Source organism: Emys orbicularis, chromosome 9, assembly GCF_028017835.1.
Source record: "Emys orbicularis isolate rEmyOrb1 chromosome 9, rEmyOrb1.hap1, whole genome shotgun sequence".
NCBI classification, from domain to species: domain Eukaryota; kingdom Metazoa; phylum Chordata; order Testudines; family Emydidae; genus Emys; species Emys orbicularis.
Genome location: NC_088691.1, coordinates 12,478,912 through 12,502,729, shown reverse-complemented (window position 1 = coordinate 12,502,729; position 23,818 = coordinate 12,478,912). Strand labels below are relative to the sequence as shown.

Genomic DNA, 23,818 nt, shown 5'->3' with positions numbered 1-23,818 from the left:
TAGCTCATTAAATCACGTCTGACCAATGCTGCATAGAAAAGAAACATCACTGATTTCTATCGCTTGGCTATTGTGTTTCCTCCTCTTTTCCTCACTGCTTGACATGTCTGGACTGGCACCTCTCATGCTGGTAAAGGCAATACTCTTGAATGCTCTTAAATGCCACCAGTGAAGCCTTTTGTTATCACTCTTTCCCTTTTCCCCCTTAGCTCTTGACCAGCTACTTGTAATTTCACTGATCATAGCTGTGATCGCTGTTATTCAACAAAGGAGCTTTAAGATGGGTTGTTCTCAAGCTGTACAACCCAAAGCCCAAGTTCCTCCGTGCACAGAATACTTCCTCTTAAATAGCATCTTCTAAAATCCTAGGACTAGTCACGTCCCTTCTCTGTCTATTTAGATTGTAAACTCTTTGAGGCAGGGATAACATCTCTCTATGTTACAGCCCTGTAACAGGGTGGCACCCACCTCTCATGAGCACCTCCTTGTTCAGGTGTGTGTCTGCACCTCTTTCAGTCTGTGATGACCCCTTCCGGCAGCTTCTAGTGCAGGGATTGGCAACCTTTGGCATGCGGCCCGCCAGGGAAATCCGCTGGCGGGCGAGGCCGGTTAGTTTACCTGCAGTGTCCGCAGGTTCGGCCGATCGCAGCTCCCACTGGCCGCGGTTTGCACATCCCTCGGCCCGCACTGCTTCCCGCAGCCCCCATTGGCCTGGGACGGTGAACCGCAGCCAGTGGGAGCTGCGATCGGCCGAACCTGCGGACGCTGCAGGTAAACAAACCGGCCCGGCCTGCCAGCGGCTTTCCCTGGTGGGCCGTGTGCCAAAGGTTGCCGATCCCTGTTCTAGTGACTCAGCCCTCTGACCAAGTCACACAGTCTGTATGGAACAACTCAAACAGACCCCTGCCGGGGTATTAGTCCAACAAAGTCTTTAAGCACTCCTGACCCTGGTAGGGGGCTGTGCCCCCAGGGCTTCTCCCTGGAGACTCTTCACCCACTTTGGTCTGTTCTGACCCCTGCTCTTCAGCGCGGCCTCTTAACAGTTCAGATCTACTTCAGGAGGGATTTCACTGTCTAATTGTAGGCCACTTCCCCAGTGGCTTATTGGAGGGGGGCGGGCCTGGACCCACCCACTAGTCCAGGTCCCAGCCCAGGGACCTAAGAATAGCAGCCACATGCTGCCATGTCCCTTTAACTAAACTGCTCTCAGTTCCCTGGGTCACTTCCCCACAGCCCCTTCACTTTCACGTGTGCTTCACCTTTACTGTAGGGCATACAGCAAGTCCAAACAGCCAGCCTGGATCTCCGTCTTGCTCCCCTAGTCACTGCCAGCAACTGCTCTATCCTTGGTTCTGCGGTTCCCTTCAGCCAGCCAGGAGCACCATCTGCACTCCTCTGGCTCCAGCAAGGAACTGCCTGTCTCTGGCTCTGCACCTTCTTTTACATGGGTCTGCAACCCTCTGATTGGCTGCTCCCTGCAGCCTTTCCCTGATAGGCTGCCTCCTGAGCAGTCTACCTAGGCCTCTTGGAGGATTTAGCTCCACAGCTCGTTCCTGGGATGGGTGTGGTAGGATTCTGAGGCCTCCAGAACCCCATCACAAGCCCCAAGCAAAATGGTTCCCATTCTTAGCTGGGGGCTTCAGACGCTAGTTATAATACAACTAGTAAATAAAAATATTACTTTTATTTCAGAAGAATGTTGTTCTTACGAAATAATTAAAGTCAAACGTGTACTGTTTTCTTCTGTACCGCATTAGTGTGTGAGCAATAATAAATGTAGTAAATTAGCTAGTTCATTCTTTTTTATTTATTTTTAGTTTACTTGAATTTAAAATTAGATTTCAGATAACTAGGTAGACAGAATCCCATGGTATAAATTGCTCTGCATGACAGGACCTTACAAAAATGATTACAGGCAGATTCACAATGCAAAAATTATTTATATGACAGGAAGCAGAAAGACAAATTACTCAGAGACTATGTACATGCTCTTCTATAATTGCTCATAAATTATTATGGTTCATGTAAAATGCACCCAGATTCCCTAGACCACTAGGTATATTTAAAATAACAATCATGTTAAATTACTAAAAAATGGAGGAAATTCAATACACATTGTAGGATGATTGCTAGCACAGAAATACAGGAAATTGTTGGCAGCAAAGTTAATTTGTAATTCACTGTATATATTTAAAGTCTTCCCTTTCACTTCACTATTGAAGGCATCATCCCGTTCTTCATTATGGGGATAATATTAGGCTATGTTGATTGGATCTGATCTGTAAACAATTTCACTAGAGAAGCAACTAGAGCTGGGATCTTCAGAGGACTCTACGGGGTTCAGGTGTCAAATACTGTTGAAAGCCAATGAGAATTAGATGGCAAACTCCTTTAGGCCTGCACGCATGCATTAGGGATTACTGCCAGTTCTGGAAGGGACAGGAAATGAAACAGAAATAAAATTTGCTTTATTATTCAAAAGATGATAAAACAGTATCACCTACATGAGAGAGAATTTGGAATAATAGCTCATGTCTTTCATCTCTCATTGACTTCCATTCCCTGAGTTGGTGCTTGTGGAAAATTGACTTAAATCAGATCTAACATATAGCCAGCCAACACTGACTAATGTAGTGCATTGTACAGGATATTGCAATGGGAAGTGGAAGAAATTGATTTAACTCATGGAACTGCCAGAGCTCAACTCTCTCCTACTCCCTTTCTGCTGTCTACAAGTGTTTCCCTTGTTTAAAGTAAACCAGAAAAGCTATTAAATTGTCATTCCAAACAGGCCACACCCTTCCCTCCTCTATTTTTCGTGCCAGAGACTCTTCCATGTAGAAGTAGGAAATGCTGTACCAGACCAAGTGATCTTTAAAAGGCCCTCACCTCAGCCGGTGGGAAAGAGTCTGGTTTTGGCAGGTGATCAGTTCCAGAGGAGCAGTAGGGGAGGCAGCCTCCCCAACAGGAAACCAGCCCTAATTATGGGTCTTCAGAGCCACAGAAATGCAACCATCTCTGTGGAACATGGAATCAGCACGCAGCAGGTCCTGCTCCTCAGAAGGGACTTGAGACTAGGTAAATAGCTAGATTGTGATCAGCACTAATGAGACTCTGTGTAATTCACATTTATTATTTTATGAATGGAAAATAGGACTATACTGGAAGGCATAGTTTGTAGTTTCAGTGCATGTCACTGGCGCTCTGTGAAAGGTAATATGCAGCATTTGTTGCGCTCTGTGTACTCTCACTGCTCTGAATGCCGAAAAGATATTTTAACTAACTCTCTTTATTGTTGTACAGCAAATATCTAAAATACACCTGCGTAGCAAGTTTACCATTGACTTGAATGGGCTTTAGATGAGGCCCTTCTTAAGAAGCGGTAGATTATTGGGTTGGAAAGAATACATGTCATATACATTTATTATATAGCACAGTGCCGCCCCTGGCTTTTCTTTATTGTCATTCATTTTTTTCTCCTCATTGACGTGAACATACCCCATAGCGAGAGCAAGCCGACACAATGATGGCAAACTTAGTTCATGATAATAGAGCGTCAAACTCCGCCTTAGCAGCTCCAGTCATTTCTAATGACTGCTTTGAGAATGCTCCAGATTAATCTAACAATTCATACACTTCAGTGATTGACAGCAGAGCAAGGAGAAAAATTCCAGCTACACATAAACTGAGGGCTAGTCTACACTTACGCGGTAGTTCGACGGCTGCGGATCGAAGTTCCGAGTTCGATTTATCGCGTCTGGTGTGGACGCGATAAATCGAACCAGGAAGTGATCCCCGTCGACTGCGGTACTCCAGCTCGGCGAGAGGAGTACCGCGAAGTCGACGGGGGAGCCTGCCTGCCGCGTGTGGACCGCGGTAAATTCGAAGTAAGGTATGTCGAATTCAGCTACGTTATTCACGTAGCTGAATTTGCGTACCTTACTTCGACTTGGGGGGTAAGTGTAGACCAGGCCTTAGGCAGCCTGACCTAGATTTTAGCCTCTCCGGCTACATAAGAGGAAGCATTCTTGATTATGCTTTTTAACAAGAGGAAAAATAGTTAGGGGGGGGAAAAGTCATCTTCTGTTTGATTAGTCTTTCTTCGATAATTAAGATTTAGTCCATGTCACTGCAAGATTTTTTTTCTAAATGTCATCAAATGTTAGAAGCCCTATTATAAATCATTACCTCATTTTCACTCAGTTCTTGACATCTCTCTGCTCTCCGTAATTAGCATCTCACGGAATGCTCCTTTAAGCTAGTTGGCTATCTAGCTGAGGAAATGAACCGAAGAACCCCCACGTGGGCAGAAACAATGGCGTGATGTGTCACATGCACAAACATCCCCCCTTCCACTGCTGCATCTGGTGTCCGACTAGTCTGATCACTGCTGCTTCTGGTGTCCGACTAGTCTGAGCCCAGCTGCAGGTTTGTTCTTTGTTGTATTTGGATACAATCAGAGAGAAAAAAATGAGTCTAGTGTAAAGAGTGTGTTGCTTTCCTTTTCCTTTTGATACACAGATCCTGAGCTGGTGTAAACTGTCGGAGCTCCCTTGGCTTCACAGGAGCTGTAACAAATTTGACAAATAGTGAGACAATATTGTTTTAATAATAATAGCTCTTATATAGCATTTTCACCCATAGATCTCAAGGTGTTTTACAAAAGAGGTCAGTATGATTATTCCCATAATGGAACATAACCCAGGTCTCCCAAATCCCACTCTACAGGTCTATCCACTAGGCCATAATGCCTCTCACTAGCTTTGTACTTGTCTGTCTACATCCAGCTGTTGTCCATTATTCTTAAATTGTAAGCTCTTTGGAGCAGGGATTGTCTTTTTGTTCTCTGTATGGACAGCACCTAGCACAATGGGGTCTTGGTATATGATTGGGGCTCCTAGGTGCTTCAGTAATACAAATAATAAATAATACTGACACCAGCTGAGGATCTGTCCCATAGTGTCTCCAGATTATTATGCTAGTAGCTGCTGTAGGTAAGTCTCAGCCAGTCTTCTTCCTTTGTAATTTGGCTATGAACTACCACTTGACTTTATAGTGTCTTTCATGCACACTGCATTATTCTAATGTGCTTTGCAGAGTCAAACTAACCTCAACTTTCAATTTAGCATAAGCGAGGGAGGGAGAAATAACCAGAAAGGGAAAATATGCCTCCAAGTGAAAATGGAAAATAGATGAATTGATAAGGTGGAGTTAAAGGATGCTTAATGTTTGTTTCAGTTGTTCAGTGAGGAGCTAGTGGACATGGAAGTGCTAAGAGATAGGATAAAAATAATTGAAAATGTCTTGACAGAAATAGAAAAAAAAAAAAAAAGAATGATCTTCAAAATTCAATTTCAGAAGCTGCATTTTCAGATTTGGACTAAGTTCTAAGTGCAAATCTTTTCCTAATACCTTTAAATTGTGACTCTCCTCTGAAAAATGAGACTGTAAGAATGGGATCTTCTTACTCACCTGATATGATTCTGAATACACACAAAGCATAAGAGTCTATTCATTTTTACTGTGGTCAGCTTTGCTGAACCAACATACTAGAATATTTTCTGGCTCATGCATCAGTGATGGAATTATTAACTGATCCAAAGCTCACGGACTCGGTTTGAGATCCCGGCAAATAAACAATTTAAGAAATGGCTTTGTACATTCCTTTAGGAAGGTAATGAAAAAATAATAGTTAATGTGTCAGAGCAATTAGAGGTATGCATGAAATAAAGAATAGCTGGCAGAGTAAATGAAAGAAATTAACATTTACTGTATAGCGATGGGTATTGGATACACACAGAAAGAGGCCACATGGTTATAAAACATAGCCAGGCCTTCGGTTGATGAAAATCAGTATGGCTACATCGAAGTCAATGGATCTACCCTGAAATATATCAGCTGAGGATATATACCAGCTGGCCTGGGGATGATATCCATCCTGATGTAATCCCACTGAAGTCAATGGAATTACATAAAGGATAAATTTTTGATCCAATGTACCTATGTTAGGCATCAAGCAACAAATTGTGGACTGCTGTGCCTTGCAAAGCCCTGTTGATTGCAGTCAGCCTGTATGCAACCAATTGCTGGATTTGGACCTTAATGTTTCCCATTAGTAAAGAAGATTGTAGTGAAAGAGATTGAGAAGTGGTAGTAAATTGCATTTTTAAGGTGAATTATCAAAGCTACAGAGCCTGGAAATCCAATTAAAAGAAATTTTAACCAAAGAACATAATCTGACATCAAAAGGACCCTGGCCACATCTTCCCCGTTGCTCCATTAAGCATGATTGCATTGCACAGCATACAGTAAATGTATCCTACTGCATAAGACACATACATGCAACTTAATTAGTGCTTAGAAACAGCCTTGTGTAATGCACTTCAAAATAAAATTATAAAGATGTGGATTGTGTCAGATCTAACTATTTTATATGCAACTGTGTTGTGCTCCCCGAACCAGTCCTGATAGGGTTAACAAGAGCCTGAGAGGCCAGGGCATCACCTGAGACAAGAAGGGCCAGGGTTAATTGGGAGTGAAGCCTACCTGGGGAAGGGCTGCAAAAGCGCTATACAGCCAGGAGGGTGAAAACAGAAGGGGGCTGTAAGGCAAGGAGACTGCAGTCACTCTGGGTTGAGGGAGATTGTCAGGGAAAAGGAGGAAGTCCAGGGGGAAAGTAAGCCCTCGATCCTGCCCTGGAGTAAGAGACTGGGGGGGGGGGGTGTGGTGAAGTAGCTACAGGGCGTAGAATAAGCTCCATTGGCAAATCTAAGAAGATAGAGAGGCTGGATAGGATGGAACCCAGTGAAACAGCAGCAGGGATGGGGACTGAGAAGACCTGGGTTGCTGGTTATAGGGTCACTGGGATGGAATCCAGTGTGGTGGGTTCCCATCCCAGCCACCGGTATAGTGGCACAGAGACCAGAGCCGGAGCTGAATACAGCCTGGAGACCGCATTTGGACAGTGGTCCAGTTGGACTTCGTAACCCCAGAAGGGGTGGACTGAATGGTGATCTGGCATCGGGGACAAGTTCCCAGAAGAAAGACTGTGTGTTTGTGACTTGGAGACTATAAAAATAGGCTAGACAGCACAGCTCACAGGGTAGCTGAAGAAGCACCTTGTGACAGTGACAAAGATAATTAGAAGAGGTGAGTAGAGGAGGTTTAGGGGGTGGATTGAGATCAGATGCCAACATGCATTTTCGTTAATTACAGAACTCTAAGCTGGTTTTTCAGTTCAAGTAGCTAAGGTAAAAACACTTATTTATTAAAGAGTTAGTGGAAGTAATGAAATTCTAAAGAGGAAATAGAACTGAATGGAGCTAAAAATGCACTCTACAAATCACATTTTTTTTTTAATGTCAAACTAAAATCTATTGAAAACCTTCAATTGTGGTTAATTGCGACAGATGATTCACAATGGCTTAAAAATAAAGATTTTTCTTTTTGATTGATTTTATTGCATTTCACAGGTTCTCTCACTATCTTGAAAAATATCTCTGTATCTAATATTTCTTTTATTGTTTTCTTTTCAGTTGATGGTTGCATTGACTGGTCAGTGGATCTCAAGACATACATGGCTTTGGCAGGTGAACCAGTCCGAGTGAAATGTGCCCTTTTCTACAGCTATATCAGGACTAATTATAGTATGGCCCAAAGCACAGGTCTTAGGCTTATGTGGTACAAAAACAAAGGAGATTTAGAAGAACCCATTATATTTTCAGAAGTTAGGATGAGCAAGGATGAAGATTCAATATGGTTTCATTCGGCTGAGTTGCAAGACAGTGGATTCTACACGTGTGTTTTAAGGTGGGTATTGTGTTGAATATAACAATACATTTCTATAGTTTTTCCTATTTAAGGCCATGCTGAAATTTAGCTATTTCAGGACTATCAATTCATATATACTCATTATCTTTCTTTTCCTGATTGTTTGTCAGATTATTGCATTATCTTGGAATTACAATTTCTCAAATAATTATGATTACTTGTTCCAATAGCGATAATTAAATATGTCTTCACTTCCTTCACTGAGACCTATTTTCAAAGGTTTTTAACTTAGTCAAAAAAAAACGGGGGGAGGTGGCGGCAGCTCAGTTCTGAAGGCTTAAACCAAAACAAACATTTTGATCAAATAAAGCTGTTTGGCAAATCAAGAGCAAATCCCATAACTGACAGACGGCAATCACAGATTATAATTTTCTAATGGTATTTTTGTGACCTCTGTCTACTACGAGTGAGTTAACTTTTGTAAATTGCTTAACGGCTCATAACCTGGTCTGAATGGCCCTAACATTGTGGAAGTGGCAGTCAAAGTCCTGTTTGATTTTGAAAAATGTCTTTTCTAGTTTGCAGCAATACATGTTGATCGAATGTTTAGTGTCCCTCCAGAGGCCTCAATTCTGCAAAGCACGTAAGCGTATGCTTAACTGTAAATCAGTTCGGACATAAACATGTGCTTTGAGTTAAGCATGCTTTTAAGAGCATTGCTGATGAGGGATGGCTTGCTGATTTGGGGCCTTAACTTGCATAGTACTGCCTGTCCTAAACATACGTTTATAGGGTAAACTAGAAAGGCTCTTTGATTTTTTTAAAATGCATAAATGTTCCTTTAACTGATTCAACTTTGAAATACAAAGGACTTCACAAGTACCGTACATGTTTTCAATATTGCACCACAATCGCTTCAAAGGCAAACAAATAGAAATGTCTCTGGTCATGCCGCTGAGGTGGTCTTGCCTGTCCCGTGTGTCTCACTGCTTCTGTGTCTCAGGCCATCTATTGATCACTCCCAAGGCCATAAAATCTTTTTGTCCAAACCTAACAATCCATAGCTGGTTGAAAAATGTCTGTTGAAACTTCTTTTTTGACAGAAGCTTGGGGTATCTGTGACGGGTTGGATCACAGAAACCCCCTTGGGAGCTGCCACCTAATGTGCAAAGACTACTCCTGCTCCTGTTTTCCCTGCCAGCTCAGGACTCCAGCACCCTGTCTTGCTGAGCCAGACACTCCAGTCTGCTCTAACAAAGACTCAGGGTCTGAATCGCTTGTCCTAAAGCTGCAAGTTTACCCAAAAACAGCTCACAGGAGTGTGCTTGTCTTTAGCACTCAGATGCCCAACTCCCAATGGGGTCTAAACCCAGATAAATCCGTTTTACCCTGCATAAAGCTTATGCAGGACAAACTCATAAATTGTTCGCCCTCTATAACACTGATAGAGAGATATGCACAGTTGTTTGCTCCCCCAGGTATTAATACATACTCTGAGTAAATTACTAAATAAAAAGTGATTTTATTAAATACAGACAGTAGGATTTAAGTGGTTCCAAGTAGTAACAGACAGAACAAAGTAAGTCACAAGCAAAATAAAATAAAATGCGCAAATCTATGCCTAATCAAACTAAATACAGATAATCTCACCCTCAGAGATGCTTCAGTAAGTTTTTCTCAGACTGGACACCTTCCAGGCCTGGGCACAATTCTTTCCCCTGGTACAGCTCTTGTTCCAGCTTAGGTGTTAGCTAGGGGATTCTCCATGATGGCTCCTCTCCCTCTCTCTTCTGTTCCACCCCTTTATATATCTTTTGCATAAGGCGGGAACCCTTTGTCCCTCTGGGTTTCCACCCCCCCTCACTGGAAAAGCACCAGGTTAAAGATGGATTCCAGTTCAGGTGACATGATCACATGTCACTGCAAGACTTCATTACTCACTTGCCAGCACACACATATACAGGGAGACTCACAGGTAAACAGCCATCTGCAGACAATGGGAGTCATCAAGATTCCAAACCATCAATAATGGCCCACACTTTACATAATTACAATAGGCCCTCAGAGTTACATTTTATATTTCTAGTTTTAGATACAAGAGTGGTACATTTATACAAATCAGATGATCATACTCAGTAGATTATAAGCTTTGTAATGATACCTTACAAGAGACCTTTTGCATGAAGCATATCCCAGTTACGTTACATTCACTTATTACCGTATTTTCTCTAAAACTATCCCAGTTACATTATATTGACTTATTATCAAGTTTCTATAAAACCATATAGACTGCACAACGTCACAGTATCAACAAAACGTAAATTTTTGTGGAAAGTATCTGCTTTCCATAGAAAAATTTGACTTTTAAGCAGAATATTAATTAAAAAAAAACAACACCTATGTCTGGAATGAAAAGCATCAAGGAACAAACAAAGGGGTAGATCCTACAAAACCCTTACTTACACTGGTAGTCCCATTGAAGTTACCCACATGAATAAGAATTATTTACATGAGAAAAGGTTTGCTGGATCAAACTTAAAATGATTAAAATTAAAGCTCAACTGATGCACTTTCCTGAAGAATTTGGTAATCAGAGCTTGATTTTGTTTAGTTAGCAGGATATAGGGCAAAGGATCATACCTGCTGTGAGGGGCAAATGGGGACGATGTACATGTTGAAGCCAGATCAGCCCAGCTGATGTATCATAGACACAGTCTGTGAACAGAAGTACATTTGTAGTCAGGAGGAGCTAGCATCTAGAAGTTCCCATTTGCCACAGAGATGAACAAGAAACATACATTTCCCTTTTGGCAATTCTTGTGGTTGTGAAGATGTAGCCATTACTCCCAAAATGTGGCATCACTCTTCCCTCAGCACATATTCTGTTCATCCTGTTTGATCACAGAAGGATGAAGTACCATTACAAAGGACGAGTCAAGCATGACTTCAGTACTGAAAAAAATTCTGTGGACATGGAAGATAAAGTCTTTTACCTTCTCAATCAAACTGGCTATGAAGTTCACTGAGAGTCCACGGCTGAAACCACTGAACAGCAATTCAAACACCATATTAATACCCATTGTAGTTTAAAATTGTACATACATTTGGTGAAAATTAGTGCTTATGTTGGTGGCAGATTAACAGAACTGGAAAGAGCCCAGAAACTTGCACAGCTCCTATCTGCATCTCCACTAGGGCCTACTGACTTGCTTCAACCTTATTTTATCTGCTTCTGATCCTGCTAGAGGCTACCAGCAATATAGGACTGTGATGTTTTGATGATTTTGTGCTGTGGACTAACATCTAGTTTGGACTAAAGATGAACCCACCACACACTATTATTAGTATTAGTAGTTGTAAGAGTAATAATAAACATTTATAAGAGGGCAGTATCCAAAGGCCTCAGTTGGGACCACTGCTCCATTGTTCTGGATGGATAGCAAATATAGCCCCTGATTCTGCAAAAAGAACCTTATAGGTTGGCTCCTGCCTGTGAGCCATCTTTGTATCCTCAGAGCTGGAGATAAGAAACAAAGCAACTGATTATATTGACTTGAATTTTCGCTTGAAGTCAAAACTGTGTTGAATCTGAATCTTTAGCAGTTAAATGGTAACTCTCAAACTTGTGGTGACACTTTAGTGTCTGTTTTATAAATATTTTCCAGAAACTATTAAATGTAAAGATAATGGTTACTATTAGAAAGTCAACATTTGCCAACAGATTTCAGAGTTATTTACTATTGGATGTGGAGAGGGGAACTGTGGTCTGATACCATTTTGTGTGATTAACTCTTAGCAAATCCTGATTTTGTAATGCTACCTCTGTAATTAGTATAATACAAATGACAGAACCATTATTTTTTATGACAGTTGCATTATGGAACAGTTATGTAAAGATACCGAATTACATATTTCAGCAGAGATGTACATTTTTCATGTAAGATAGTCAAGACAACTTGACACAAACATTAGCAAAAATTTTATGAGCTCAAGTTCTAGGACACACTTTTATATGGGAGATTTCAGAACACTTCGTTCATTTAGGTGACAAATAGTTTTGGTAAGAAATGGGCAATTTTTTAAATAAAGAATATGTTCTCCTTACTTCCAGACATAAAGACAATATGTCAGGCTTTTTGGAATGTATTATGCAGCAGCAATTTCTTCTATGTCAGTTCTACAATTTTGCTGCTTAGGCCAAAACTTTCTTATATAATTAGAGATTTCCCCCCCCCATTTTCAGATTTATGTGGGAGTACTGTGTTTCACGGCTTTATGTCTTGTAATTATACATAAAAGACCACATTTCTTGCTTGAATAAATTTATTGTTTCTTCCAAAAATTTGGTAATGAATCCTTGCTCTTGTTATTTATAAAATCAGAAGTAGCTTAAAATAGCTGAGCAAAGAGCAATAGTAATTTATTTTCATTTCATTAAAATAGGGTTAGATGTAATACTCTGAAATATAATAATGTTATTGTGATGGACTATTCACACCACGAACTGTGTAAAAGACTTTTTAAACTAATTGAGCTGGAATTAAAATTTGATGAGGTTTGTTTTGTTTTGTTTTTTAAGCGGATGTTTGCATTTTACAATAATCAATCAGGATCACGTAGTTTGCAAGAATATGACGGTCACAGTTGATAGAAGTAATTGCAGAAGATGATTTTGTAGAACGATCTATAATCTGTTTCAAGTATTGCCTTTTAGAAACTGTCTGACTCCAGAATCGTACAGTAGGATCAATACAGTGTAAAGAGGAGTGCGATGTACACTCCTGCAAGTGCAATCTTGCAAGAAGCTCTGGGCTCTATTGTGGGGGCTCTGAGTGGGTTTGGGAAAATGCCTCTTTAGAGCTCCTGGCAGGATCGAGGCCAACAAAGCAATTTGGTGCGGTGGTGTGAGGACATTGGGGAAGGTGGGAGTGAGTGTATGAGGGAAAGGCTGACATGACCGTGAGGATAATGGGTAAAAATAAATATTTCAGTGATTGGATAAGAGTTTATTATACCGGGGTGATAACTGTAATGTTAATATTATCTGTTTCAGTGTTTGCAAATGGGCCCAGACTAGGGTGTGAGAGACTGACAATATCCCCAACAAACCTTATGGAGTTAAGTTAAATGTGATTCAGTGAACTTGAACATCTTTGGAGTTGGTTGTATTAAAAAGGCAAGTGTTTAGGTAATGTGAGACTGTGGAAATTCTTTAGCAGGAGACAAGATTAATGCAATAATTCCTAGGGCAGATCTTCTAGAAAAACATCCACTCTCGATTTAAAAATTGTCAGAGACGGAGATCCATCATGACCCTTGGTAAATTGTTCAAATGGTTAATTACTCTCACTGTTTAAAATGTATGCTTTATATCCAGTCTGAATTTTTCTAGCTTCAACTTCCACCCTTTGGATCATGTTATATCTTTCTCTGCTAGACTGAAGACCCCATTATTAAATGTTTGTTCCCCATGTAGATACTTACAGACTGTAATCAACTCACCCCTTTACCTACTCTTTGTTAAGCTAAATGGACTGAACTCTTTGAGTCTATTACTATAAGGCATATTTTCTAATCCTTTAATCATTCGTGTGGCTCTTCTCTGAATCCCCATTTGTCAACATCCTTCTTGAATTGTGGGCACCAGAACTGGACACAGGATTCCAGCAGTGGTCGCATCAGTGCCAAATCCAGAGATAAAATTACCTCCCTACCATAGGTGCTTGAACTAGCGGTGCTGCCGCAGTCCCTGGCTTGAAGTGGTTTCCCTCATATTCAGCGTTTACAGTTTGGTTCAATGGCTCTCAACACCCCCACTATACAAATTTGTTCCATCACCCCTGCTCTTTACTCTAAGATTCCCCTGTTTATGCATCCCAGGATGGCATTAGCTCTTTCGGCCAAAGCGTCCCACTGGGAGCTCATGTTCAGCTAATTATCTGCCACAACCCCCAAGCCTTTTTGGAAACATTGCTTCCCAGAATAAGGTCCCCTTTCCTATATGCCTGGCCTCCATTCTTTGTTCCCAGATGTTTACATTTACATTTAGACATACTAAAATACACTTTGTTGACTTGTGCTCACTTCACCAAGCAATCTAGATCACTTTGAATCAGTGGCAATACTACACATAAATAAGTGTGTGTATATATATATATATATATATATATATATATATATATATATATATATATATATATATATATATATATATATATATGTGAGGTATATTATATAATTAATTCCCGCATTAAGCTTATTTTCCTTTTCTCATAGTACATTTTGACATTGACTTAACATTTAGTTGCAATGCTAACTAAAGTGCTTTTCCCCCCCCTGAAATGATGAGCATGAGTCTAGCATGTTAGTCTTGACCTTGCAAACACTTGTACATGTGTTTAGCTTTATGCGTGTGAGGTGTCAGAGGGCAGGTCTACACTAGGAGCATTACATCGGGGCAGCTGCACCGCTGTAGCATGTCTGGTGAAGTCGCTGTACACCGATGGGAGAGCAGTCTCCCGTCGGCATAATTACTCAGAAGCTATGTCTGCGGGAAAACGTCTCCTGCCGACATAGCGCTGGTGTGGACAGCGCTTAGGTGACTGTAACTTTTGTCATTCGAGGGGGTCTTTTTCACACCTCTGAGTGACGTATGTTAGATTGACTTAAGCAGTAGTATAGATCTGCCCAGAATGACTTCAATGAGACTGTTTATGGGAATAATTTTTTTCCATGCATAAGTGTTTGCAGATCAGGGACTAAAACAGCAATAGGATCTGATTACGCCTGTAAAGGGCCTTGATTGACAGCATATTTGTGTCATGACCGAGCCCAGATCCACCTCATGACGTTCATGTCATGACTTTATAGCACAATATATACACAGGGGCTGGATATACTGTTAAACTTCCACTGCCTGCTGATGTGACTTTAGTTAAGGTTGTCAGCACTTCCATTATAGAGCTTCATTTTTCAGGTACTTACAAATCAACTGTAAAAAATTGACTCTGGACTGAAACATTCAATGCAAGGTCTCAGGGGCTAAAACACCAAACCAGAACATGTAAACTGAAATTGGACTAAATCAGTGCGCCATTTACAAAGTCATGAGTATGGAAAAAGTTGAGCTGGCAGCTCGTGGGCTGCTTTGCCCTCTGACAAAATAAACATGGTTTTGATTCCCCAAGTCATACTGAAAGGATTCGGCTTTTTGGGGGGAGAGGCAGTGGAGGGAATAACTGGACCTTATTGTCCCCTCACATGTTGAAAACCCAAGGGAAGGTCTAATGGGGGAAGAAGCCTCCACAACATTTACCAACTGTTCCATCAGTGGCAGGGCTTCTCTCCCCTATCTCCCTCCTCTTCCACCCCTGCCCAAACCAAACTGAGCTGCAGTGCTTCTTTTGTCTGCTTGAATGAGAATATACAGGAGCATAAACAAAGTGCCTCCTCTGCAAAGTAAAACACTTCTATCCTTAATGTTAATTGGTAGAAGTAGTGTGTGTGTGAGTGGTGAGGGGAAGGTGGGGACAGACCTGCTTGTCGTCTTTTGACCTATCGCCTTGTACTTATGATTTTTTGTATAGCACACACAGCACTAGGTGAGTAAAGGAGGAAATAAATCCTCCAATCTGCAGTTCTGTATTGGACTTCAGAGAACCCCCCCCAAAAGAAAAGTGGTGTTAATGAGCTTCCTTTCTACCATCCTTTGTCTTGTCTATATAGATTGCAAGCTCGACAGTGTTTTCAAAGTGCATGTACAGCACCTAGCACCTTGGTTGGGGCTCAATGAGCTATCATAATAGAACTTATAATAATATAAATAAAAAATGGAGACACACTTTTGTAAACCACCAGGTCTTTGAATGAGTCTGGAGCATATATATAGTCAATGCAAATCTGCCTTAGAGGGTTTTCCTGTAGGGGGTGTCAGCGAGACTTCTCTCACCTGATGGCCCTTCATATCACATTGCATGTATGGGAGGCAAGCAGAGCTAAAGAACACACTTCAAAGAGGTTCTGACAAATAGTCCATCTCAGGAATGCTCTGAAATCCCATCTTTTATGTAAAAAAAATAAAATAAATAAAAAATTGCCGTTAAAACCTTTGCAACCAGCCAAAAGACAAAAGGGGTTATACAAATTCTTTGCATCCAAAAAAGGTACGAGGGCTAAAACACTCCACAAATACATGAATGGTGAGGCCACTTTCTCTGCAGCCCCTTTTAAAACATCTATGTTGGGGGGTTAATATGGTTCTCCCAAAGCTAATAAAACCTCCTTATGAGGCACCTAGATGAGCTAAGTTTTTAACATGGCCATTCGTTTTGTTGGCAGCAATGTCTTCGACTTGCAGAGGGGACTTAAACACCCTTTGCTAAATTTTTCATGGCTGCGGGGTGTCAAGGGGGGGCAGAGGAGGGGAGAATCTCCTAAATCCCTCTGAAAGGTTGCTAGAGTTTCAACTTAATCACTCCATACCTGCTTCCATCTGGCAAGTGCCTTCTCTATAATTTACCGTGAAAAGGTTTCTAAGTTACCATTTCAAATTCACTAAAGCCTTTACATTTAGAGTGTTCATCTAGCTTGTTATTACTTACGATCGGAGGTGCTGGAACAAATTTTATAGTGAGGGTGCTGAGAGCCATTGAACCAAACTGTAAACGCTGAATATGATGGAAACCACTTCACTGCAGCAGCGCCTCCAGCACCTATGCTTATGGTCCTGGAACAATAAGTCAAGCATCCAGGAGAGGGCCATCTAAACTTTCGATAGAGGGTCAGAAATTGCGGAGGAGGGGAGAGTGGGACACACAGCCACCACTCACTCCCTACCACCAGTACTTCCAAAAGGGAGGGACCTTCCTTTCCCTTGTTTTCCCCTGCCTTATGGTGTGGGTGTGTGTGTGTGTGGGGGGGGTGTCCTTTGAGATAGTAGGATTTGGCCCCCATGTAACAGTCAATTACATTTGATTTGACTGAGGGATAAAAGGAAATGACAAAATTCTCAAAAGACCCAAAGTTTGTAAAAGGGAATCAGTATGGTCAAAATGTAGGGTGCTGGATCCAGGGGGGGAATACTCTGTTAAATTGGCAGATGAGTCTGAGAATTTGATCTACTGTAGTGTATTTCTCTTTTGCTGGTGAACACTTTTCACGGGTCACTAACAGGAGGAACATCAGCATGAGCAGTTCTCTTTGTAAATTAACATAATTAAATGCACATTATGCTTTCTTCATGCAGAGTTTCTTTTTTTTAACCCTATCAGATAACAAATGATCCATTCTTTTAGTTTTCCCAATTGTCTGTATTTGAGGGAGCTTCTCTTTCTCTCTCTCGTTGCATACACTGATGTCAATTGTTTGCAGGGCCGGCTCCAGCTTTTTTGCCGCCCCAAGCGGCGAAGCGGGGAAAAAAAAAAAAAAGATAAAGCCGCGATCGGTGACACTTCGGCGGCAGCTCTACCGCGCTGCTTCATTCTTCGGCGGCAATTCGGCAGCGGGTCCTTCGCTCCGAGAGGGACTGAGGGACTTGCCGCCGAAGACCCGGACGTGCCACCCCTTTCCATTGGCCACCCCAAGCACCTTCTTTCTTCGCTGGGGCCTGGAGCCGGCCCTGATTGTATGCATCAGGAAAGACTATATCCCCTAGGGGATTTATTCCCTTTGGCAGAAGAACTGGTCAGGCTTAGCAGTACTTATGCAGAGAGCACTTATGGGAGACTTGCTGTCCTGAACTTCAGTTTGTTTGTGTCTCTAATTAAGGTATGAAGGGGAACAGACACATTAATTTGCCCACAGTGTGGGGTGGACTGGAGGTGCTCTAGGTTCTAACAAGCAGCGTATTAAAAATCACAAAATTATTGGAGGGGGATCTCCTGGGAGTGGTGGTTTCGGGGCCTGAAATTCATGCTACTCCTGAAATATAGCTTTTCTAGCACAGAATGTATTTGAACAAAAATATCCAGAGATCTTATGGTAAATATTAAAGAATAAATGAATAAACGCTTTGGAAGGCGTATAAGCTCTCAAGCTTCGTGACATAAGTCAACCTCTAACTATTGGTGGCTATGAGGAAATTTCCCCTGGGAACATATGCTGCCTATTGCAGAATTTCTTCCTCTGAAGCAGCTGGTGCCGGCTACTGTGAGAGAAAAAATGTTCGACTCGGACCATGTCTGATAAAGTATAGAAGTTTTGATGTTCCTAGTCAACTCCTGCAGTTTGCTGCATTCTGTATAATCTTGTCTTGTATTTACAATTTACCTTGTTTTTAGAAGTTTTAATGCTTTCAGAGATTACCTGTCTGAAAGGACAACTGCAGTAGTAACGTATTACCAAAGGAGAAAAAGACTTCCTGAGATTTTAGTGTTGCTCAAAGGCTGAGGGCAATATGCACCATCAATGTAATATTGTTTAACTTAAGTCCCATCTGTTTTTACCTCTATTTGACCCTGAGCAGTCCTTATTTATATGATTTGGGGGAGGGGGGGTAATCTTCTTTCTGGAGAAGACAGGTAGACAGCTCCTATTGAGGTGAACAGATCAGTAGAACCAGTCAGTTCCTCTGGAGACAATAAAGGTGAAAACTGGCTCCTCTTACTCCCCACTATGGGGAGACCAGAGGACAGTCAATCTGCTACTGGTGAATCCTGTCATCATGTTTTTTGGTCTTCTTGAGAGTGCCCATGTCAATGATTACATTAGATTGTCTACCCGCCAATGTGTGCCGGTGTCCTCTGAAGAGAGCATTTGCTGAAATCTAGCTTGGGATCTAATCTATCTAAACACTGCACAGATGAGGATAAATTAAACTAATGTATAACAGATCAACCCAGACCAATATACTGGGCCCTCGCCCCCCTACCATCCTGTGTTTGGGAAAATTCAGAATTGCTAGTTGTTCAATCCAAAAAATATCCATTCTCCTTAATGACATGAATGAGGGCATGATGAGGAGTAGACTACTCTCTTCGATGCCATTGTTAAGAACGTGTATTCCTGACTGTTGGTCTGTGGAGATGTCTCTGGGTATCTTGTATCCAAACCACCATTCATACTCCTCTTTTATGTTGGCCTGCAGTGACTTTGCCCAGGACAAGTTTCTTCTTGTTGGCAATTGGCCAATGGTGCATCTTTTCTGCATGTTAAAGCATAGGCTACTGGGACAGTGTTTGTTTTATTCAAGATGAACCTGCCTTCTGACTTCAGAATCCGGTGCATATGACAGCAACCATATGTTGTAATGTGAAAAGCTTAGCAGGGAACACTGCAGGAGAATGAAGAAGCTTAAGGAATGGTGAGATAAGAACAACACAAATAGTTCTTCTGCTTGAAGGAATAGGAATTTGCATGGTGTTTCACTCTGGATTAAGGCCTCAGCTCTTTATTGGAGGACCCACAGAACCGAAATCTCAGAAAATGCACAAGGTACGGTAAAATGGACTTGTAACAAGATGCAATTGTAACACGCTGTACCTAATTTTCTGTGATAATGTTTCTAAACTGTTTTTGTTTTTACTAGTGAGATCCTGAGGGCCATTCAGACATTAAAGGATGAACACGATGAGCCAGGTAGCATCCGGGTTTTTGATATAGTGCTAAGGAGTTGGGATTGGAATTACAATAGTAAAAGAAACAACAAACTCCTCTGCAGAAATGGTTGGAGTTGTGCCAAGCCAAGGTAACATACACTGAGGAAGAGAAGGAATATATACTCTTTGTTTATGGTTCAATAGACAACTACAGTGATGTCAATTGTCTACTAAATTTTTTCTCTTGCAGGTATTGCCTTTTAACTTGAAGGGGTCAATGCGCATCACACTTTGGGGAGAAAGAAGGGCTTGCACATCTAAGAACTTTGAAAATACAAATCAAAGTGTGATTTGCATGGTTGGTATCTTCTGCAGACAGTGACCCAAAGCATGCCACAGAAGGGTTCATGGAAGAATAAGGTAACAAGCTAGTGAAGAGTCCCATAGAGTTAATAATATCATACATTAAACACTTCTCCAATTGAGGAAAAATACAATACCTGTGTTCAGAATTGTATGACAATAGTAAATGATGCCTTTTTCTCTAAACAGATCAGAAGATGATAACCTCATGGAACTGGTGTAGAACAACTTCAGACACACATGAAACCACTAAGTAATGATGGACTTGTATTTCAAATACTGGCAACACAAATTTGGACTCCGGAATGTATTGATTATCTGGATAGTTCTCCCGGTAATGACTAGAGAGGAAAACAGGAGATTGTCAGGGTCTGATAGGTGTTAGCAGAACAGGTGCTCTTGACTTTCAGAGGGAGATAGATGATGGGTTGGTATTCTTTATAAGTCAGAAGCTGCTAAGTTCCCAAGTTGTGGAGACTCAGGCTACGTCCTCACTACGGGGGCGGGGGTCGATTTAAGATGCGCAAATTCAGCTACGCGAATAGCGTAGCTGAATTCGACGTATCGGAGCCGACTTACCCCGCTGTGAGGACGGCGGCAAATCAACCTCTGTGGCTCCCCCGTCGACGGCGCTTACTCCTACTTCCGCTGGTGGAGTAGAAGTGTCGATTCGGGGATCGATTGTCGCGTCCCGACGAGACGCGATAATTCGATCCCCGAGAGATCGATTTCTACCCGCCGATTCAGGCGGGTAGTGTAGACCTGCCCTCAGTTAAAGAGAATGGACTCAGGAGGTTGACTTGCACATAGCTGCTATTAGTGTTACAATGAGCCAATGAATGTGCCATAGATTTAATAGAGTTCAGCAGTTAAAATGAGTAGGCAGCATGTTGCATTCTGTTAGAAGCCTGATTCTTGTATTCTTCTTGGGGCACAGCTTCCATGAATCCCCTTGTGGTATTCACAATTGCATCTGCCCTTGGATATGTGACCAAGCTATAGCTCTGCAATTATAATGAAATAAAAAAAAACACAGCAGGAGCACCGGGCAGGCGGAGTGGGTCGGGGCATAGGGGTGCCCATTTTTTGGAGGCCCCCCAATGGCCCTGTGGCTAATCCGCCACTGCTGCTGTTTTGGCCATGTTTTTCTTTTGGATTCTGAGTTTGTTTGAATCCATACTTCAAAGCAAAACTTGGCTGATATGAGGATTGCAAAGACCTAGATGCCGTGATAGAAGGAAATAGTTTCACAAACTCCTGCAAAGCAAAACTGTTGAGCTCTTCACTTCTCCAGTCCAGAGAGCAGACACATTTCACAGTAGTACTTTGAGATAGGGAATCACAACCTCTGGTGCCAGTATGTTAAGACTTTCAAATCCTTTCTCCTTGCAAAAAGAAGGTCTGTCTTTTCCTCCTCTTTCTTCTCCCCTTCCTTGTTACCAATACTCCCTCTTCTTAAAAGGGAGCCCGTGGAGGTCAACCCAATGGGAGAGGGAGCAGCTTGAGACCCTTTAAGAAGTGAAAATGCTTTAGAAGATGCATTTTCAAGGTCTTAAGTTTATTTTCTACCAGACATGTTCTCTGTGCTGAGCCTACCTCTTGTCTATTAAATGAGTGCTCTGAAATCTCGTTAAGGTCTAAGATCATTTGAGTTGTACTTGATCAACAGCTGTTTCTACTGACTTGCAAACTCCCTGCTAAACTAATCTATTTTCAAGGTCACGTCTACAACCCTTCATCTAGCAAGCTCCCCATCCACAGTGGAAAACAACTTATTTTGTCAATTTCATTCCTCATCTGCTATAGCAACACTAAAATAGTGATTATTTGTTACTTGTCTGTGTTCTTTGCAAGTACATTCCGCCCCTATTTACTCTTTTTATATAACCTTCCTTCCCTGTTCCCTCCATGCTTGGGGCCCAGTGCAACCAGCCCACCTTTGTTTTTCATTATACTGTACTGGGAGAAGTTCCTCCTTTCTATAATACAGATTAATGAGAGTCGTCATTATTTTTAAAGAAGGAAAAGGGAGGTAATAAATATAGGGATAACATTGGCCACTCTACCAATGTCCTCAAGGAAAACAGACCAAGTCAAATGCAGCCAGTGGAAGATAGTTCATCCAGTTCTCAAGTCTATTGTTGCTGGCTTAGTAAGGGCTTTATTTATCCTGAGCTTGAATAGACTTATTCTGGCAGGGTTTTTTTTTTTTTTTTTTTTTTTTTAAAGTGATGTTGCTCACCAGTCAGTCAATTTCCTCAACTCTGCTCCATTCTAATTGTAACTAGTGAAAGGAGTGTTACATTTTTAGGGAGTAAGCATTTTAAATAGAACTAGCCTCAGGCCCTGTTCAAAATGTAATCTAAATAATGAAAGATTGTTAGCAGAAAATATAGCACTATTAAATTATACCAAATAATGAATAACAACCCCAAGTCATTATCTTTACGAGCCTTGATAATTTCTACTGGGTACGTGACCTGTCTTGTAATCAAGAATATGGGTAATCATCCAGGTAAGTTGTTAATTACCAATTGCTTAATGCTGCTGATTATATACATACATCAGTTGTAAAGTACATACACTGCTGTTGTGTGGGTTTTTAGTGCTCCATCACAATATACTTAAAAATTCTTTAAAGCTGAAGTTTGTTTTCCCATCTGCAAGGAACAAAGGGTGAGATTTTCAAAAACACCTAAATGTTTTAGGGGGAAATTGATTTTTATTGTTAAGTTGCATAGGGACTTTTCAAAACCCCTCCCAAAATGTTTATTTTTCAGCTCTGATAACTATATTTTAGATTAAATAAAACAACAACAAAAAGTAAAAAGTCTCTGTAGGAGGGAAAATGCAGTGACACTTCTTTAGTATATTTCTAGCTGCAGGCTCTACATATGCTATTCTATGTGACATTTTATTACCATAATGATGTGCAACAAAAGACTTGCAATGGGATAAACTGGTATTTGTCTTGTTCCATTGAAACTCATCATAAGTCTAATTTGAGGATTCTGAGGATCCATTACCTTGATGTTAGCGTCAGAGGTTTGACCATTTGGTCATTGATCATTTTCCAGGCGAATGTGGCAAAATGTATTTGCAGTGCTGCCCTCTGTTTTGTACCAGGTAAAATAATCTGAAACACAGTAGCCGCAGGAGAATACTGAAGCAAAGCGGTAATGTCTTCAGCGGGAACTCTCCAGGACTCCCCGTGATATTGTAGCCAGCCAGTGTATCAGTCTTACCCCAGACCTCTTTGATTCCAGAAAACTTAAAGTGACAAAGTGATGCATGATGGGAAACAGAGCCCTCATTATAAAGTCTGTCGTACTTTGTAGTCTGGTCTTAAAGGACTGTGTTTCCCATCCCGTCTAATGAAAACCAGAATCTGACAGTCTGAGTTGAAACACTCTTGCACAAACTGTAAATGCTTGACAGTAACACCATGATAAATATCAGCGTGAGTTGTTATTGTGGTAGCTGCTAATTCTGTTAGAGTTGTGAGTCTATAAGCATTTCCATTTTAACCTCATTTTCACATTCAGGAAGCATGTAGCTTGGTCATTAACATTTATTCTGGACTGACAGCAAGAAAAACAAGAACATTTGGATTTAACTCATGCACCCTTTCCTGGACTTCACCCTCTCTGTTTTTGTGGGAACTGAGAAAACTGTGATCTTAGATTCTATTATTGTAGAAACATAGATTTAATGCCAGAAGGGATCACTATCTCTGTCCAGTCTGACCTCTTGCCATAGACTTTCACCAATCATTCTTTCAGTAGAAGGAATTATTCCTGCATTCTATGCATGATTTAGTACCACTGACTCAGAGGAGAGCAAATTGCATCCCAGTGTACTCTACGTTGGAGTCACCCTGAGGGGAGGGCAGGTGGTGTCTCTGGGATCTATAGGAAATGTGCCAGTGAAAGCTGCCTGAAAGGGGATGTGCTGATTAGCGTGTCCCTCAGTTGCCTGGTTATGCCTCTTCCACCCACTTTTGAGGCTGTGCTGGCCCTCATTGGAGAGTTGCTTGCAGGTAATACATATAAATTCCTTTGCTCCAAACCTTGAGGCCCTGCACCCTTACCATCAAAGGAGCTCAAGTGGGATGGGACTTCTTTTGATGATCTTCCGTGCCTCTCAGATCT

At 41.4% G+C, this 23,818-nt stretch overlaps 1 protein-coding gene across 1 annotated transcript in view; it reads left to right on the top strand.

Annotated features, from left to right (window-relative positions):
- Positions 1-23,818, top strand: part of IL1RAPL2 (interleukin 1 receptor accessory protein like 2) — a 524,968-nt gene that overhangs the window by 256,585 nt on the left and 244,565 nt on the right. Inside the window, exon 2 of the mRNA XM_065411176.1 lies at positions 7,536-7,809. Coding sequence (XP_065267248.1) covers positions 7,536-7,809 — 274 coding nt within the window. The remainder of the gene's footprint in view (positions 1-7,535; positions 7,810-23,818) is intronic.